General features: G+C 35.9%; 1 protein-coding gene across 6 annotated transcripts in view; it reads left to right on the plus strand.

The window, feature by feature from the left end:
• DMXL1 (Dmx like 1) overlaps positions 1–21,030 on the plus strand; it is an 85,231-nt gene that overhangs the window by 47,841 nt on the left and 16,360 nt on the right. For 5 of the 6 annotated variants that reach the window (XR_008744707.1, XM_055790207.1, XM_055790208.1 and 2 more), the window contains exons 24-34: positions 569–1,659; positions 1,906–2,103; positions 3,344–3,420; positions 3,601–3,728; positions 5,482–5,730; positions 14,364–14,527; positions 15,525–15,664; positions 15,970–16,055; positions 17,916–18,117; positions 19,089–19,206; positions 20,444–20,506. Coding sequence is in view for 5 of the 6 variants with exons in the window: in XM_055790207.1 (XP_055646182.1) it covers positions 569–1,659; positions 1,906–2,103; positions 3,344–3,420; positions 3,601–3,728; positions 5,482–5,730; positions 14,364–14,527; positions 15,525–15,664; positions 15,970–16,055; positions 17,916–18,117; positions 19,089–19,206; positions 20,444–20,506 (2,516 nt within the window). In the remaining variant the exon portion in view is untranslated. Of the gene's footprint in view, positions 1–568; positions 1,660–1,905; positions 2,104–3,343; positions 3,421–3,600; positions 3,729–5,481; positions 5,731–6,106; positions 6,221–14,363; positions 14,528–15,524; positions 15,665–15,969; positions 16,056–17,915; positions 18,118–19,088; positions 19,207–20,443; positions 20,507–21,030 lie in introns of all 6 variants that reach the window. The other variant, XM_055790211.1, reaches the window with a different exon arrangement.

The raw sequence follows: 21,030 nt of genomic DNA on the forward strand, positions 1-21,030 counted from the left end.
TTTCCGATGTTGTGGTTTTGGGCATGGAGAAAAAATGTGTAGGTGGTTCATTGCTGTATAATAGATTTATTATTACATAATACTGATAACTATGTATTAATGTTGTGAATTCCCTAGTTTTATTATAAGTTGCATTTAAGAGATAAACTAAAAATACTAATCCAGAATTTTTACAAAGACCTTTTTCTAAAGTAAAAATCTTTAGTAAGATGTAACATCTGATTGCCATTTAGCAATGGAGACTTTAGAAATCTAAACTGAACAGTAAATGTGGTCTTGTTGGACTGCAGTAGAACTGGCGTGACTGCAAGGAAAAGAAATGGCAGCTGGTTTAGATTAAAGGTCTTACCTACTCTCCCACTCAAACTTCTCTTTTTAGTAGTCATTAGGTTTGGCAATGTCCTCCCTCCTAGGATATTCAAATGATAAAAGTGAAAAGGAGGGTGCAATGAAGTAAACAATAGAATAAATATTAAGACAAAATAGCCTTCTGATGAACTTAGAACTTTGCAGATGGATTATTTCATGCAGAATGGTAGATTTTCCTCATGATGCAATATCTTTTCAGATGAAAGAAGTGGCTCATCAAGTTGTAACCCTGCAGTGTTTAACTTCTATAACTACTTAAGAACACATCCTCTCTTGTTGAGACGTCATTTTGGCTCTTCTGATACATCTTCCACACATATTTGCCTAACAGTAGAAAATGGATTAGCTGACAAAATCAACCTAGGTGAAAGACGGCTGTTTTTTACCACTGCATACGCTCATCTAAAAGCCGGTTGTCCTATGTTGGCCTTAGAAGTGTTATCAAAGATGCCCAAAGTTGTCAAGAGGTCAAAGTCATTCTGTAGGTCCCCTAGTTTAATGGATACTAGCAAAGATTTCTCACCATCTTCTCCAGTTAAAGAGCTGGAAACAAAAGACCAGTCTTCCAGTGTTGATTGGTCACAGCCAGTACTGAATAGTCTAGGTTCATCTTCAGACGGTTCATCAGGAAAACATTCAAGTTCAACTATTTCCTTTGATTGGAGCCAGCCAAGTATGGTGTTCCAAGATGAGCACTTGAAACTACAGTCAGACAGTGATGACAGTGATGAGAGTGAAGATTCTTCCCTGGTAATGAAAGAACTAAAACCTCTGAAGAAAACTGAAAAATTGTATGAAACAAGTTCTAGCTACACAGAATCTTGTAGTGTAGTTGATGACAAAGATATTCTGAGTCCATCAGAAGACATAATTTCAGCACAGCTGAAGTTTAGAGCATGCCTGAAAATTCTTACTGTAGAGCTTCGTACGCTGTCCACAGGTTATGAGGTAGATGGTGGGAAGCTGAGGTATCAGCTTTATCAGTGGCTTGAAAGAGAAGTAGTAGCTCTTCAAAAGACTTGTGATTATAGTGTGGAAGTAGAAGAGATGCAATCAGGAGTTAGCGTGGTGTCAGAGGAAGCTACATTGCATGAAAACACTGAAGACTTTGCTGACCAACAAAAAAATATGCTACAGAAAGATGACTTCCAGAAAAGACGTCAATGGCTTCTGAAATACCAGTCTCTCCTAAGAATGTTCCTTAGTTACTGTATACTTCATGGCTCTCATGGTGGAGGTTTGGCATCTGTCAGAATGGAATTAATTCTGCTATTGCAGGAATCTCAGCAGGTATGTGGGAGTACTGTCTCTGCTTCAGCTTTGTAGATTTTTTTTTTTAATGTGTTTCATGTTATTGTTGAAATTTTCCTGTTATACCGTGAACCTGTTTTATAAGTGTAATGCTGTTTATAACATGTTACATATTCTGTAGGTTATGGGTTTTTTGTTGCTTAGAATCCCCTTCCCTGTTCAAAAATTCCTCTGTTCCCTTTAGGAAGCTGTACTATCACTTAGTTATATCTGTCTTGTTTTTAGGAGCAGTCGATACAGATACCTTCGAGCCCTAGCCCTCTACCAGAGCAAAGCTCCATACCTCTCCTATTTGCTTGCACAGCTAGTGCCAAAACAGTGGTGGCTAATCCGTTGCTACATCTTGGGAATTTAACTCATGATATATTACATGCCATAATAAACCTTGATTCACCACCTCATCCAGATACTCAGAACAACAAGGTGTGTATCTTTTTATAGTTGTTTGGGGTGGTTGTTGTTGTTATTGTCCAGTTTGCTGAATCTTTTTTTGACAGCGTGAAAGCTTTCTGATGTGCTTGCCTGTGACAAGTAATAAAACTGCGGAACACAAATATTTGCTGTAGTACTTATCTTGGGCTGAAATAATATCCACTGGTTATTACTTTACTGTTGAGGTGCTGAGCATCTGGCTCAACAAGCTGAAGTAGATTGGCATCTCTCAGGACTGGATCCTTGTCCAAGATGATACCTGTTATGGAGAACATGTACTACACTATCAGTGTCGCATCTGTCTTTATGACAATATTAACATTACTTCTGTTACATTAATAGTAGACTCTCAATTTTATGTGCATCTCAATTGTAGACCTAAGTAAAATTAAGTTTTTAAAGTATAAAAACTGTCAGCAAAGTGCAGTAAATCCAGACTTTTTTTTGTGAAGTGGTATATATGTTCATATAATAAAATATAGTCTGTTAATGCAAGTTAAATTTCTGTAAGATTTTATTTGTGTTTAACCTTGGACTGGAAACCAAACCTAGTGTTTGGTTATATCTTCCCTGAAGTTTTGTATGTGTTAGGTCCCAAATCATGTTTACTTTTACTAGGGTTTTCTAGAGAACACTCAGGAGATTGCTAGGTGTCTAGTTCAGACTTTGTTTCAGAGGGAGCAGGCAAATAAATACAGTAAACTAATTTTTTTTAACTGAACCTTTTTTGATCAACAGATTCTTTAGTTCTTGGTGATACATTGAGAAAAGCATCAGCTATGATAAAAGTACTGACCTATGTGATAGTGACTATATTTTGTGTGTGCCCAAGTAAACTAAGCTGCATTATAATTTTCATTCTGACCAAGGACTTTGTATTATGAGCCAATATATTGCTACTGTCTTAGGGTATAACACTTACGACTGCTGTATAGAGGTTTAATATGTTGCTGTTTCTTCATTGAAAACATTGCAGCTAGCGTTGATCTGTGATTATTGGTTGATAGGGTGAGTGAGTGCATCCCCATCCCCTTCATTGCAAAGTGAATTGATTTATCTGAAGTGAATTCTGAAGAGACTGTGTCTTTGTAAGTTATTTTTGCCATCAAGTACTTATACCTTCTATACTCAGTTCTTGTTCCACTGTTAGAAATCTGTATGCTTGAAAGGCTATGATACTAATCACTGTTTATCTTGAGTGTAATATATTCTATAAAACTTTGTCTTACAGATATATGTAATGCATACCTTAGCAGCGTCACTCTCTGCTTGCATCTACCAATGTCTTTGTGATGGCCACAGCTACAGGTAAATGTCTATACTTTTTAGAGAATGGTCAACACACTAATTCACTGCAGTGGTAGTATAATAGTGCACCAGAAGGCAGTGCGCACGCCTGACTACATCTATAAAAGGCTATAACTTAAGTAGTTTTAAACATAACTTTTTTTTTTAATAAATACAACATCCCACTTTTCTGTTTCACAGCTTACTTCAAGCAAATCAGTTTACTGGAACAGTGTATCAGACAGTGCTATTAACTCAGCGCCATTCTCTAAGAACAACAAGCTTAGAAGAAACAGCGACTCCTAATACATCACCTGCTCAGTGGCCAGGTATCTAGAGTTGATTTGTTTCTTCCCTCTTAAGGAAAACTTAATTGTTTGGTTCCAGTGTAAGAGCATGTAGCTATGCTCTGAAATTTTCAGTAGTATTTGTAACAGCTGTGTGGTAAAAATAAGTTACTGTAATAAAATTTTATCTTTATTTTTTAAAAGCTGTAAGCTAGTGATTCTGGTCATGTACCAAGTCGACTTATATTGTTTTCTCTTGCTAGAAAATGTCAAGGGGGCTTGAGTGTAAAGTGCAAGTAAACAAAGTAGGATGAAGTGTTGTCCTGTGCTCACTTGCTCTCTCTGGAGGCAACAGATCAGTCTCACCATTATTCTACTTCTTATTCTTGAAAAGGAATTGAAAGGCTCTTAGTTTGTGCTCCATCTCAGAACAATTGTAACTTATATACAGCTTTTGGACTAACTTGAAACTATTGACGATGAGAAGTTTATAATTAATCATGTGGGTAATTCAGATAATTCTTGATGTGTGCTGGGATCTATGCTGTGAAGCTATACTGGTCACATTAGAGGGAGTGTAAGCTACTTAAGATATGTCTGTCTGAGCTTCAGTTTACAGCACCAACTTCAAGGGTAAAAAAACCCATGCTTTCATATTATAGGATTTCTTTTTCCAATAAGAAGATTCCAGATTAAAAAAAATCTTCTGGAGAACCTTAAGCAGTTTTTGTGTTTAATACTGTACTGGTTTTTTTTTTCTTCTGCAAAATGCTCTGTCACTGGATCTACAGATTTTAGAGAGAAGCCAGATTTCTCCTTATTTCATTAGTTGCAGAATTAAACTTGTAATAAATGAGGCAAGGCGTTGTTAGCAGTTGTGCTTTTATAGGTAATGTCACCTTGAACTGATTTATATATATATATTTTAATAGCTTCACATGCTTTATGTGCAAATGGGAGAGTATGATACAAAGGAGAACTTTCTGGCCACTGCTGTTTGTATTTTCACTTGTGTGCAAAGTGCACAGTCTGTCACAGTCGGAGCCACACCTACAACTTTTTGTGGGAGCATAAAAACTGCAAGATGTTTAGTTCTTGGGTGAAAGAACACTTGTCAGACAATGAATAGTTCAAATTGATACCTGTGATTTTTGGTTGGCTCTACCAAGTGAGAATAGAGCATTTCAACTTAGATTTATAACTCCTGCATAACACTAACTGGTACAACAGGCACCACAGGAAAGTCAGAGTAGATTAGTATTTTTGTTTTAACTGTCAGATTGGAAGCTATGTATTGAATATACTGTGCACTGAATTAAAAGGAGAAAGTAAAGACCTAACCTTTTGCAAGAACTGGAGTCAGAAAAGAGTGAGTTTGAGACATGGGGGGAAGAAAGGTTCATGTCAGTAACGTAACTAAATGTTGTATCATAGAGTTTCAGTACCAGGGAGTGGAATTAAAGCTGCCAGTAAGATATATCCCCCAAATTGAGTGCTTTTTGTAATTATTTTTGTTCCCCTTCTCATTCTTGAAAGAGTTGCTGTGTATTTCTTTAACTGTTAATCCAAAACATGAAGCTGAAAAGCTATAATAATCAGTTAAAAATAGATGCCATGCCATTTTCTCCTGGAGTTTTCAATTTCCTCAGAGTCTTTTTCTACACTAGAAGGTACTAAATAACATAGGTTGCCAGTCAAAATACCCGTGATAATCCAGAGTAGATTCTCACACACATATGTGCTTTTTCTTTTTTTTTTTTTTTTTTCCTCTTCCCCCTCACCTCCCTATAAACAGGAATAACAGCTCTAATACGTCTCTTGAATTCTGCTGGTGAAGAAGCTCAGCCAGGTCTCACAGTTTTACTTTGTGAAATTCTAACTGCGGTCTATCTGAGCCTGTTCATCCATGGCCTAGCAACACATTCTAGCAATGAGTTGTATAGAATTATGGCTCATCCACTTAATAACAAAATGTGGTCTGCTATCTTTGGAGGAGGAGCTCATACGCCCAGCAGAGGACAGCTGCAATTAAAGACAAAAACTGGTTAGTTCTATTGTATTACTTACATTTGTCTTCTGGGATTTTTGACAAAATGGTGTGACTGCTGGAAGCTTGCGAGTAATTTCTTTAAATGCAGTGAGAATTCAGTATGGCTTTATATGTGCAAAAAACCCCAAGGATCTAAAATTATTGGTATAGATATTGTGTAGTAGACAGGAGGAAGCAGAAGTGAGTGGTATTGAAATAGTTTCCAAGTAGCACAACTGCTGTTAATGTGAGGGTCTTAAGTTCATCTTAAAGAGAAAATTTTCAGTACTATTACAGCCATTTTCAATGTTAATTTTAAAGCTTTCCATTTCTCTCATAATAAGAATATATTCCCATTTTACAACTACAGTATGTTTTCTCTCTTTGGCAGGTAGGCACTTCCCAATGCCTAGCCCACATCAGGTAGTAGTGTTCTCCATGGAATGTGTGGGATTTTCCAAATCCCTTACCGCCTTCAGTACTCATAGTCCTGCCAAACCTTCAGGCAAGATACTAGATTTAGTACTAGGCCTCTACATGCAGTTTGCTATGTGTGATTTTTTTGCGTATGTAGAAAGACAGAAAAACTTCTGTTTGCAAGCCATGACATCAAAATTTAAAGTGAAGTTCTGTAATTAAAGCAGCAATTGAATTGGGCCTTTTCAAAAAATCAGAAGTGCTGTTGTAATCTTACTATACTTCACTTGAAATCGATATTAAATATAAAATTACTTTGACCATGGTTTGAAAGGATCAGAAGTGTTTCATATCTTTGGAGAGCTGCTTGTTTTGCTTTTCGAATATAAGCATTATTATGCATGTGGATTTCTAAGTGTTCATTCTGTATGTTACAAAGAAAAGGTTTCTTGATGGTCAGTTTTGATAGTCTGAGAACCCTTTAGGAAAGCATTCAACCTTCAGGTGTTAAACTCTAATGATTATAAATTATCCCGAGGTCTAGAATGAATTCTGTGATGCTTTTCTTTCTGGAAGAGGTTTGTGCTCTGTAATTTAGTTGGACTGTTATAAAACCAAGAGCAGCAATCCTACAGATTATCTATTTTTTAAAAAAGAAAGATTATGTAAAGATAAATTTATTTAAACTATGCTGATTTTGTACGTTACATCTGAATATGTATATAAAAGTGTAACTAACTATATAATTTTTATTGTTATATTGTTATTATTGATATTAGATGAATGTTACATATAAGAATGCCTTGCCTTTCATTTAAGGACAACTGAAAATGTAGTCTAAGTACAGCCTTTGTCAGACATTATTTTCAGAGTAAAGATCAAGATTGATTTCTTATTCCAGATCTGATCCATTTTCTCTGTGGTATTGAATAAATACTTCATCACTTTATTAAGGCAAATATGTTCACCATATCAGAATTGTTGGAAGGCGTAACTGGCTTTTGTTGGCAATTATGTTTCTTAGGTGTTGGTAACTGAATTCTGAGGTGTGTTAATGCTGCTGCTGCTACTGTTTTAAAATTATAATAATTTTTACATAGAAATGTGTTCTGAAACGTATACTAAATAGCTGTCTACTGCATGTTTTTCTTTAAAAAGGATGTTGGCTGTCTGATGGCAGAGATAGTAAAACTTGCTGGAAGAATCAAGACTAAAAATTCGAGGGAAGAAAGGTCCTTTTTAAATACTAATTTGTGGGGATAATCAAACACTGGGAAAGGGGCCTAGAGGGCTTGTGGAGTCTCCATCTTTGGAGCTATCCAAAACTTGAAGGCCATCACTTCAGTAAGCCCTGATCTGATTAAGGGGTTGGACAAGTCCCTTCCAACCTACATAGTTCTAGGATTCTGTAGGTCTTTAATTTGTTTTTAATATGTATTTATCTGGAGCAAATTTCGTGGAAGAGAATTTTTGAGAAACATCTTTCTCTGTCACTTTAAATTAAAAAAAAAAAGGGGGGGGGGGCGGGGAGAAAGGGGAAAAAATGGGCCCACATTGAAGCAGTGGAGTCAGGTTAAAATCAAATATATTTTTGAGCCTTTACTGTGATCCCTTACTTTTTTTTCTGACACCCAGAAACGAACACTGAGAAGTGACCGGAATGCTTGTTCCAGTCAGCTAAGGCATGCTATTCCATAATAAGATTTAGTTGGTTTTTTTATAGCTTCCCATTTTGTTATGCATAACTACACTCTTTTCTCTTCAGTTTATTTTTAGACTTTTGGAAAATGTCTTTACTCTCCAATGGAGATCAAAAGCCAAAAATTCTCAACATTAGAAGTTCTAATATAATAACACTATATGTCTGCATGTCTTCTCCTCCTTGCCTTTCCACCCCCAGTCCTTTAGCACTTTATCGTAATATGGATTTTGATCTTCAAGTTTCAAACTTGTTTTAAGAGATTATAGTATTATTTACAGAGCTGGCCAATAAAGTTAAGTGATTTCCCTTTCTGATCTTTGCTTTAGTTGACTTGAGCGTATAATAGTTTTGGATATAAAATTCCTCTTAAATAAATATGATCTTTTTTTAGACACAAACTAAGAATCAGGAACCAGAAAATAGTTCCTGGTAGTCTTGTAAAATCCTGGCCTCTGTTAAGAATTAGTTTGTATGAAAAACTATTGTTTTATTGCCTCTTTCATAGTAAAGATCAGACAAAGCATAGCAGTTCAAATGCTTTCTGGAGCTGCCTGATGTGTTACATTTTCCAGATGTGTTTCTTGGTTTTGCAGTTGCAGCAAATGATTTTGACAAACTGGGTTAGCATTTGAGAATTTAGATTGTGTCTTAAAATTATGGATAGGTTTTGTTTTCAAAGAGGCAATCAGCATATGAAAAATAATGCTATTGTTGATAATAGCAGACCTTTTCAAAATCATATTTACACATAGTTTCTCTTCAAAACTGTTTCAGAAAACTGTTTTGTAATTATGTAGATTATGTAGAGATGGTAAGTTATCTATAATCCAGAGGGTTCTTGAGGAAAAGTCTAAATTTTGCTTTAACAGTTAGAAATCCATAATTTCATTTCATATATTCAATTATTCCATGCTACCAGAGTAAATTAAATGCAAAATTACTTCCTAAATTTGAGTATTTTAGAAGTACACTTTATAGACCTAAAGTTGTCATTTTGGGTTTCAGATGTAGATAATCAAAAATCTGGTAATAATGAAGATGAGTTAGTTTTGTCCACTAATTGTTCTAACTTTCCAAGTAATTAAAAAAGTTGTAACACAAATATTTATATCTGACTACTTTTGTAGGGAGAAACGATAAACTGTCAGCTCTTACTGTGGTGAGTTTTGTCTAACATGCCAGAGGTTTTGAGAAAAAGATGCCTTGAAAATGAGGATATGCAGTCTTATGTGTCAGTCTTACGCGTGCGTTCTCTTGTTACATCCTTGTGGTGGGTTGACCTTGGCTGGATGACAGCTGCCCACCAAGCTGCTTTGTCACTCCCTTCCTCAGCAGAACAAGGGGGAGAAAATAAGATGAAAAAACCTGTGTGGCCATATGGTATGGAATACCCCTTTGGTCACTTTGGGTCAGCTGTCCTGGCTGTGTCCCCTCCCAAGGTCTTGCCCACCCCCAGCCCACTGGTGAAGGGGGGAAGGTCAGAGAACAGCCCTGCTGCTGTGGGACGCTGCCCAGCAGTGGTCAGAACACCGCTGTGTTATCAGCACCCTTCTAGCTACCAGTACAAGCACGGCCCTACAAGGGCTGCGGCGGGGCTCAGCCAGACCCTACACAATGCTCTGAATTAATTTGTAGCTTTTGCTTGCTTTCCACAAATTATTGTTCATGTCATCCTAGAAGACATATCACCACTACAGGTTTTATAAATGTTTGACTTAAGAGTAACAGAGCATCTATGCAGAAGATGAATTTGGTGTTAGCCAAGTTTTGCTTAGGCAGTTATAAAGAATAAGCAAACTCTTAGAGCTTTTGCATTTATGTACTTGCTGTCCCTACTGTGAGGTGGGTTTCATCCAGAATCTAAAATAAAACAAAAAACCATGAACTTGCATTAGTAGTGCTTCATGCTAGGAACACTCTGCTTCAGGATAGATCAAACAGTGCTATGTATCTACTACTCAATTGCAATGTCAAATCAGAAACAACAGTAAAAAGCCTTCATATTTAGACTTCATCTCCAGGAATGGCTTAATCTCAGAACAGATAAAAGGACACAGATTCCTCAAGTTTTAAAGCCTTCCAGCTTGTGTAAGGAGCTACAACAGCCATGCCAAACTATTCTTTTTTTAATGCAGGACTCCCTGCAGTATTGTTAGAAATGGAAATGTTGATGTCAATGTGAGAACAATTACCTTGAATTCCAGCTCAGAATTAAATTGCAATGTTTGGCTTGTTTTCTAACGGTATTTCAGAGTACCGAGTATTTCATTACTTGTGTGGCCTTTCTATTCTATATTAAAGTCTTTATCTTCTCACTATTACTGTTATATTATTGGTTAAGTCAGCTATTAAAACAGATTAGAAGTTTAACTTGAAGTTTTTGCACTGTGAATGGTGGAGTTGTTTTGGTTAAGTAGAAGTCTTAGATGATCAGAACAAGAAATGTCAAAAAAAAGTTTGTGTATGTCACCAAGTATTTTGTTGTGCTTATCTAGTTTTTTTAGGAGATTTCCATTGACTGTTTATTGAAATGCCCACAAAGTATATAATGTCTTCAGAAACATCTGAGAGTTCAGTATAACTTGCTTTGAAGATTCATTAAATGATGCATAAATACAACAAAGAATTTACAGTCTTGTATACATATAGTAATGAAACTTAATTGCAATTGGTACTGTTGAATGCGAATTTACTAATTTTGTCACCTTGGCCACACAAGCTATTGCTTGTGATTAAGCAGAATATCATGTTGAAAACTTAAGAATTTAGGATTTGTAACCTTGCAAATTGTTTTTAGGTTTGAAGTCGTAACGTCCAGCAGTGTAGACTTTTACCATGCTGCTGTTCCAGTTGGCTTTCATAGCTTCCCAAAATTACAGAAATCTGTGCAGGCCTTTACACTTGCTAAAGTAGTTTGAGGTGTTTCAAAAAAATCAGTATTTCTTTGTCCTGTTTCTTGTCATTCCACTCTTTTCTGGACTTCAGCAGTGCTGATACTTGTTGATGCCTGCCATCAAGGATGATTCTTCTGTGAGAGGACAACTATATAATTTTACAGTTCTTCATGAAGACTTGAATTTTTCATAGGGTTGTTGTGGTGTTGATGCTTCATGCCTGCACACAGTCTTCAATAAAATATAGTAACTCTGACTTGCATATTAGTTTTTTGGGGAATTGAGAGAGATCTGCCTTTTAGCTCTTCCTTGGAAAGTGGACAACAGGTCTTTTGAATATCATTGCATGTCTTGGATCTTGGCAGAAATAGAAGCATTTTCCTTGTCTGAAATATTCTAATATTCTTGGAAAATAACATAAGATTTATATTGGTCTTATGAGTAAAATGGGACCACAGATAAATGTTTTGAATGTAAAAGTTTTAACTAGAAACGTATGAGAAATTTGAAAGTGACTATAATTCATCTGAAATCCCAAATGACAGACTTCTAATGAATTCGTTAAAGATCTCTAGAATGCAAAAAAAAGTTGGCATTAGTACTATGTATTTCAAACCATTCTAGATGGTTGTGCTTTCATTTGCCTTAAATACTGACTTTTTGTCCTGATGGATAGCCTGCATAGTCTTAAAAATACAAAGAGTGATCCAACAGAATGGAAAAAGAAAGTACTGTTTTAATGTAAAGCATTTGCTTTTTGAATTCTGCTGAGAAAAAGAACTGCAAGCATATACTTGCTTATTTCTGTATCATGCAACATTTGCTCCTTATTTCATGCCTAGTTAATTTTTTTAAAACAATTGCTAAAAAGTCATAGTGATGCATGTGCATGCTCTTTCTTAGCTGATGAGCTTTAAATAATGAAATGAAAATGCATTGTACTGCAGCTATTGTATTTGCGACTTTTAGTACAGGTAAGTGGATTTCAAATAATATCTCTTAACAGGAAGAAAACCTGATACAGTATAGTAGTGCCACATGGACTGTTAAAATTTTCAGTTTCAAAATGAAAGATGAGATGTTGTCTTCAGATTTTATTAGATGCTATATATAAATTATTTTATAGTTCAGCTGGTTGTAATGGTAATGGTAGTCTTCTTACATGGTCAAAACTTTTTGAAAATCCTTGGAAAAACATGGGGTTTTCCTGGTCCAAAAATGACCAGAAATTAAGAAGAAATTCTGTCAGCTGCTGTGAATATAGAGGATTTGCCCATTAAAAAAAAAACAAAACAAAAAAACAAAACAAAAAAAACAAAAAAACCCAACCAAAAAAGATCATAGCTGTAAGGTATAAAAACCCCAAAGTGTGGTGGTGTGTTTTGTTTTTTTTTTTTTAAATCAGCTTAAATCTTACCTCCCTTAGGGTTTACAGTTGGCTCAGTTTGTGTTCAGAGAATGCAAGTCTAGTACAACTGTTCTTAAATGAGCACTGATTTTCTTTTGTGCAGTGTTAGACCTTCTGTTTTCAAGTGATTGAAGTACCTGTAAGAGTTTTGAAGGAAATAGTCTTTCAAGCATCAGTGAAGAGCAGAAGTCTCCTGTGGATAAAACGTGTCAACAACAAAAGCAAAAAAAAAAAAAAAGGGGGGGGGGTATAGGAAATACTTCTTTGTAGTAGTTCACTCCAGGTGTGCATGGGGATGCTGGCTTTTTTTGTGCCATCCACACCATTATTAACAGGAGAAAGTTAATTTCAGAAGCTTCAGTGGAGTTTAGTTTTGTGGGCCCTTGGCAGCAGAAGTGATTAAGGAAGGTTAAAACAATAAAGAACTCATTTGTGTTCATGATGTTTGTATTAGTTCATCCTTGTAACCTGTCTGGCCCAATGTGTTGATGCTTGAACTCAATGACAGGGATATCTAATCTCTAGGTCAGCCCTTCTAGCCTGCAGATTGCTTTCTTGGAGTCTATTTATTACTGCTGTTAGATCAGCCAAGGACTCAAATTGCAAGGCAACCCATATTCCCCTTTACTTAAGAGATGAGTAGATGAGATCTTTTATGACTAGCTGCCTAGTCTCATTATTGCTTTGTGTGAAACAAAAAACCCACTTAAACAAGAAACAACCAAGAAATTTTTCTATACTTTTATTGCCCAACTGTGGGGTTTTTTGCATTTAAAAAAAAAAAAAAAGACTGTGGTGGGGTGGAACTTTTAGTGTGTTCTGCGATTCCTGTGGGTGGTGCTATAGTTTTCAAAGCTTCAATGGAGAAGGGAGATTTTGAAAAGCTTAAGAAAAAAATAAATGTTCCGTACTCGGTTAAATAGGTGTTGCAAGCTTTTGGGACTTCAAAGGATAGTTCAGAGAATCATCTCCCTTTCAGTCTTAGTGGTTTAGCTCTCTGTGTTTTACCTGTCTTGAACCTATTTAATTATTTTGTTATAGAAACTAATCTCCATGCATTACATGTATGTATCTAAAAATAAATAAAAAAACTGTAACAGATTAGGAAATGGATTCAAATGCATTTTGTCTTTAATGGAAGGTGAAAATGAAGGCCACCGTGTTGTAATAAACCTCCAAATATGATTCCATTTCTCCCTTGTCTCCACTTCAGAAGTGTTCCGGAGAGCCAGAACACTTAACTTACTGCTCAGGGCCTGTGACAATCTGTATGGTTCCCCCTCTACTAACAGAAAGGCTGTACTAGAATACAATTCACCTACCAAGATCCGGAATGATTTCAGGTTATCAGATGGCTATGTGAGCCTCTTTTTAAGTAAGCCATTACTTTTTCCGTATTTATGAACTTGATACTCTTCAATTAACAAGAAATTATAAGGGATCTGAAATGAGACTTGTTCATTAATTTATGACATAACTACACTAAGATATTTCTGATAGCTTGGATAAGCTGTTTCCTTAAGTACTCTAATCATCAAGAATGTAATTCAAATAAGTCTCTCAGACATCTCTTATTCTGACAAAAGTCAATGTTGGGGGAAGTGAGGGGACCCCTCAGCTTCTAGGAGTTAGTGTTAGTAGAAATAAGTAGTCCTTCCCTGTTTGATAAGGTATATATCAGATTGTATTAATTAAAGTGGGATCTTTTTTATATGCTGGAGAAATATATTGTCAGGACATAGGGATTTATCAGAACTGTATCATTTAGAAAAGAGTACAGACCTCTGGAAGGAGGCAAAGTTAAAACTTGGAGTAGGAATGGCAAGCTTAGATATTTGCACTATATATTCTGAAAGAAGATACTTGGCTTGTGTTAAAAAACAAGCACAATCAGTGTCAGTGGTGCTTATTAAAGTAATTTAGTTTTGCAGTGTTGTTGCTTGAGCAACAGTATTTGCCATCTTTGTTATAGGAAGAAAGCTTCTAATGCAGTTACTAGGGTAGTTCTTTATTTGTGCAGGGGGGTTGCTGCCTCTGCAGTTCTAGTTATGTGTTAGTTTGGAATATTTGAGTATTAATGTTCTCTATGCTCATTTACTACAGATCAAATTTTAAAAACTTGTAATGAGGAAGACTTTTACTTTCTGTTATAAATCCTCTTATTTAAACCATCAGGGAAGTGAAGCAGACAGTTTAAAGCAACATACTGTATTTTCTTCCTGTGTAGATGATGGAGAGAAACAGCAAAAACGTTACAGGCTTTCACCAAAAACTTCTCCAAAAGAGAGTTCTGCATTGCCTGCATTGCCATTGGTAGACCAGGAGTCTCCATCTTACAAAGAAAGATTTATTCCTCCTGAGCTTAGCATCTGGGATTATTTCATTGCAAAGGTAACTTTTTGCTATTATGGCAGTTAAATATCTTCTTTAATTTCTGGAATGGTAATTTTTTTTTCATCTTAGTCTTTATTCTAGATACAGATTTAGATGTTTGAAAGAAGCTGCCTGGTGTTATTACTTATATTTAGCTTTTTCTAGAGCACAGCCTGGAGGTATTTTTGAAACATTTTTCTTAAATAGTTGTTAAGAAAAAAATTTTTTTTCAGATAATAGCGTTAACAAAACATGTTGCTTTTTACATGTTGCAGGGTACAAATGTATAGGTGATTGTGGATCAGCCATTTAGGTGAACAAGGGAACTTGAGAAGCTTTTTATCATCTAATTCAAATGGGTGAAATGAACGTGTATACTTACTAGAAATTGTTATGTTGCCTTCTGTCAAGTCTCTGGCATATCATTGTGGAAAGTTATATAATTGTATGGAGCTGTACAGCACATTTCTATATTTAAAATCAGCTATATCATCAAAATAAATATATAAGCAGTATTTTATGAGCAAGGACAAAAAAGAAATTGTGAATACTGAATAACACAGTAAGGCATGAATGGCAGGCTTACCATAAATACTGAACTCTGTAGGCAAGGTTTAGGATTTTCTTGTTCTTTAGTCCTCTGAGCCCTTGGAAGAACTAGAGAGAATATACACTGGTGGTTTTGGCTTCTCTGACAAAGCTTGTGTGTCCTGTGTGTGGTTTGATATATCTGATATGAAAGTAAAGAAAATAATAATTGGAAAACTGCTAGTATTTTCATTTTCAGCATTAGAATATTGAATAATGTAAAAATTAAGTAAGCTGTTAAAATATGCAATGCTTATGGACAGTTAACCTTTTCATGAGGTACTCCATCTTACTCAATTTAGTAACATTTGATATGTCTTCTTTTTTATACAAAGCATTAAGTATGATATTGATGTATATTTTAAAAGGTAATTTAAAACTAGCTGTTGGCTGGAAGATACTCAAGGAATGTTGTTTAAAATTTTAGCCTTTTCTTCCACCACAAAGTAGAGTGGAATATGATTCAGAAGAGAGTCAGGAAAGTGGTGAAGATGATGAAAATATTGATAGAGATGTGTTTGCATCAAATTCACATAATCAAGAGCATTCTAATTCAAATTCATACAGGTAAGTAACTCTTTAGAACACAAGATGGCTGGACTTGCATTTCTGGCCTTTTGAGATAATACACCAGTTACTTGATACTTTATGGCAGTATATTATCCAGACTTAGTTAACTTGCAATTATTATTTTACTCATTAATACATGACATAGTGATGTCTGAATTCAAAGTATCTATAATAATCTAAAATACTGTTTGTAGTTTTCAGCAGTTTATAGAGAGGATTTAAAAATCGAAAATTAAATCCTAATTGTGAATAAGTGAGAAAAATTTCCTATAGTAAATGACTTACTGGTGCTTTCTTGTTAGTTGGTCACTGATGAGATTGGCAATGGTTCAGCTGGTACTTCACAATTTGAAGATTTTCTACCCTTTGGCTGGACATGATCTTTCAGGTAGTATGAAAACACAACTCTGCTGCTTACTTAATAACTACATGTAAATGTAATGTGTTGAATGATATATATGTTGAGGCTTTATTTTTAGTTTACTAATTTTTCGTGATCTAGGAATAATTGTTCTGATAGTGTTTATTTTATAGGTATATTTATGAAATAACATAATTAAAATAAAAAAGGTGGGTGGGTAAGATGAGTGGGTCAGAAGGAATGCTCAGTAGGTGGCAGAAATCTATAATTTTTTTATTGTTTGCCTCTTAGTCATACAAGAATGTTTACAACATCTACTTCTTGGTGGAAACCCTGTAGTTTTTTGTAATTCAAGTTACATCATTCCTACTCCTTGTTTTATAGAATCATGGAGTGTTTTGTGTTAGAAAGAACCTTTTAAAGATGATCTAGTTCCAACCCCCCTGTCATGGCAGGGGTGTCTTTCACTAGATTGTGTGGCTTAGAGCCCCATCTGACCTAACCTTGAGCACTTCCAGGGATGGGGCATCTACAGCTTCTCTGGCAACCTGTTTGAGTGTCTCACTATCCCAATCTTAAAAATTTCTTCCTTATGTCATCTCTCTTTTAGTTTAAAACCATTACTCCTTGTCCTATCACTACAAGCCTTGGTAAAAAGTCTTTCTTCGTCTTTCTTCTAAGTCCCCTTTGAGTATTGAAAGACTGCAGTAAGGTCTTCCTGGAGCTCCTCTTCTTTAGGCTGAACAACTCGAGTTCTCACAGCCTTTCTTCACAGGAGCTGTTCCATCCCTCTAATTATTTGTGCAGCCCTCCTATGGACCCACTCTAATAGGTCCATGTCTGTCTTGTACTGGGAGCCCCAGAGCTGGATGTACTCCAGTATGGGGTCTCATGAGAACAAATGAATTAGAGGGAGCAAATCACCTCCCTCACCATACTGGGCACCCTTCTTTTTATACAGCCCAGAATGCAACTGGCTTACTGGGCTGTGAGCAGACACTGTCAGCTCATGTCTAGCTGTTCACCAGTATCCCCAAGTCTTTCTTAGCAGGGCTGCTCTCAATCCATTTGCCCCTCAGTCTGTACTGATACTGGTGATTGCCCCAACCTAGGTGCAGGACCTTGCACTTGTCCTTGTTGAACTTTGACAATCGCATCAACCCACTCCTCAAGCATGTCACGGTCCCTCTGGATGGCATCCTTCTAGCAAATCAGTGGCACCACTCACTTGGTGTTGTCTGCAAACTTGCTGAGGGTGGGCTTACTACCACTGTATTAAATTATGAAAGATCCTGAACAGTAGGGGTCCCAATATGCACCCATGAGGGACACCACTTGTTACTGATCTCCATTTGGACATTGACGAGTTGACTGCAACTCTTTGGATGCAGTCGTTCAGCCAATTCCTTATCCATTGAATAGTCCATCCATCAAATCTGTATCACTCTAATTTAGAGGTAAGGATGTTGTGTTGGACAAACACCTTACAGAAGTCAAAAGTAGAGGACATCAGCTGCTTTTTCCCATGCCCACTAGTGCAGTCAGTCTGTCATAGAATGCCACCAGATTAGTCACGATTTGCATTTTGTGAAGCTATGTTGGCTTTCTCTCATTACCTGCCTGTCATATGCCTTGAAATAGCTTCCAGCAGAATCTGTTGAATGATACTTAATTTCTGTCAGCATCGGAGGAGTTTGTTCCTGTATTTAGCAGTGCTAGCATAAAGCAGTTCATCTTTTTATACTTGCAAGTACCAAGTTGAGCTTTTAATAGAGCTTATTTTTGGAGATATTTGAGATACACTTCAGCCTTCAGCTGTGGAATTATTGTAGTCAAGTTTATAATGTAGAAGGAAGGGTTTTCATTATTGTTTACTTGTCTTCCTAGAGCTTCCAGTGAGCTCCCCAATATGCCATGCAGTTTTGAAAACACTACAGCGCTGGGAACAAGTTCTTCTCCGACGTCTTCAGCTATATGGTGGTCCACCTCAACATTATATTTCAGTTCTTGCTTCTGAAGATGCCCTAGCTGCTGGGCCTGCATTGCTTCGCCATAAAACTTTACTTGAGCCTACAAACACTCCATTCAAGTGAGTCTAACTTCTATATACACTGACTATAGTACCTTTAATATACATCAAGCATTACATTGTTAGTGCATGTGATAGACCATAATTTTGGTAACTACGTAATGCCAGTTTCTAGGTTTTCTCTAATCCGCTGTGAAATCGTATGTACATATCAAAATTTATGCATCTCTGATCCAAAGCAAGATTGGGGGTGGGGGGGTGGGGAGGAAATTATCGCTTCTGATTTAAGTTCTTTTATTAAACCTTAACATACTGATTTTGAGTGTGTGTGTAAAATCTACAGGGGAAAATAAAATAAAGAATAATAGATTTGCCCTGAGAGATAATTAAGTATGAGTGACAATGAGTTAATGGCCTCATCTTTGGAGGGAATAAAATTATGTTCTTATCAGCATTTTTTCCTGAAATCAGAGAAGAAATATTTACTGTTTGATATTTGCATAGTTGTGACTCCACATAATTGCGTGTTTAGCCAGAAAAGTGTGCTCAGTTCTTGAACTGTTTTTAAATAGGTTTTAAATAATTTCTGCCTTTTTAATCTCACTATCACCTGTGGTTGCAGAAGCATCAGAAAGCTTGTATTTTTGTTGTAAAATACCTCACAATTTTCTTAGTTTCAGTAACTTGATTAAAAAGCATCCATGTTGTAAAAAATGAGGTGGCCTAATAAATAGTCTGTATGCTGACCTTATTGTTGTGTAATCTCTTGAAAAGATTTTTCTTCCTAATCCCACAATAGGAGGTAAAAATTCTGCATTCTGTTCCTTCTTCCTTTTGCGCCTCTTCTCACATGTAGGTTTGTCAGGAAGATGGTACCAGAATGCTTCCAAATAGGTCTTTGTGCATTGTTCAGAGAGTTGTAGTTTTGCTTCAGCATTTCTTCTGACTATAGTATGATTAGAATATTAGATATTGCTGTCTCGTTTAAGTATGGGCATGATTAAAATATTTATTTTAACTTTGTTCTGTAGATCTAACAGTCATGTTGCACTATCTGTGAAGAGGCTCTGGCAGTACTTGGTTAAACAGGAGGAAGTTCAGGAAACCTTTATCAGAAATATTTTTACAAAGAAGCAATGCCTAAATGAGGTTGGTGTGGTATATAAAACACATAAAATGTCAGTCAGTCTATGATCTTTTACTTAGGTTAGTTGGCTGGCTTGTTTACTTTCCGAAGCATGAATGGATAATATACTATAACTCTGAATCTACATTATTTCATAATAAAAATCTTTGTCCATTGCTTTATTGAAAACAAATAGTCTTTGACTGTAGGCTGACAGCTAACATCACTTAGATACAGTTAGCTTCTTTGTGAAGATCAGTATAAAATCTACCTGAAAAGAGTAACAGACATTTTAAAATGAAAAACAGTGATGCAACCAAAATTAAAAATGTTCGAGTCATAGCCATCCTGGGTTTATCAACTAGTTTTTATTATGTTATGATTCAATTTTAATAAGAAAATAGTCATACAACAGTTAATATTTCTGTCTCTGATAACTTGTGCCAGCATCTAGCTGGATTCCAGGTTCCGGGTTCTGTTAAATGTTTTAAAGTTGTGGTTCTGTAATGGAATTTTGGGGGTTTTCCTCCCTCTTCAGTTACTCCTTTTCTTTCCTACTCCCCCCAAAAATCTATTACAGAAAAATTAAGGAATAGCAGAAACAGGAGAAAGAAGATCCAAACAAATGAAGTGTGCAGCAGAAAGAGTATTCATGTCTAGTAAAGCCATGGCAGCAAAGAGTTCTGTATGAGCTAATCTTTGTCGTGTCACAACTAGAATATTAACCTGTTGGAGTATTTGTGGCCAGTTGTGTTCACTACAGGCTGCACTTAAAAGGAAAATTGTTACTTTTGTCTTGTCCTTTGAAGATGCACCATTTCTGATCATGTCATGTTAATGCAGCCGTGTTGCTATGCTGTACAGAAAGGTATTTTGGAATATTTTAGATGTGTTTTTTATGTTTTGAAGTAGAATCACTGACAGCCTTACATGGCATAGGTTTGTTTTATTTTGTATTGTCTCATTACTGATAAATTATCAGTGGAGATCGCTTGTTTTCCAAGAAATTTGACTTTTGACATGGACAAGATTTTGCTACAGTACAGAATTGGTAAATCAGTGCCTTCTGTACTGAACTTAAGGTTTAGGATTTGATAATTAGTTACTACATAAAATACACGTGTATGTGTGCAAACATGCTGTTGTGTTTCGGTTTTTCTTTGTTGGGGTAAACAACAAGGAATTAAACATTTCCTTGATACTTGCATGTTATGTCTTATCTTTATTCTTTGTTCTGTGGTGGTTCTTTCCTTGGTGAAGTCGTTAGACGAGCACAATGAAACAATGAAGAATACTGTGGTGGAGGAGCCTATCATCAATAAGGTACACAGTAGTAATGCTCAAGTTAATTAGACCTTACATCATAATGAAAAAAATCCTTTTTGAAAAGATGCTGATCTCCCTGAAAAAAAATATTTGCTGACATAGCAAATAAACATAAAAATTCAGTTTTGCAAGAGACTGAGTTAAACTAGTATGTTTATACAGCCTATCTGAAACTAAACATATCTTAGAAAGCTGGATTAAACAACCAGGTAATAACAATATATATTATCAAATTCCTTAGCTATGCCAAATGAAGAGCTGAGGCTGAAATTTGCCCAAGTGACAAAAATTCAGTACTACTGTGGGAAAACAGTACATACAGGACCTTTCACCAGTATGAGATGGCTAGAATTGTTCCCTACAAGTAAAGGTAGTTAACTGAAGTTAAAAGTTAAGTTTATTGGCATGATACATACTAGTTTGCTACCCAGAATATTCACTGAGTCTTTTAAGATTGATACAAATGAACTGATATAACAACTTTGTAGCAACTTTCTTGAAAGATTGGTGTGAGACACTGG

The sequence above is a fragment of the Falco peregrinus genome, chromosome Z, assembly GCF_023634155.1.
Source record: "Falco peregrinus isolate bFalPer1 chromosome Z, bFalPer1.pri, whole genome shotgun sequence".
Taxonomy (NCBI): Eukaryota; Metazoa; Chordata; class Aves; order Falconiformes; family Falconidae; genus Falco; species Falco peregrinus.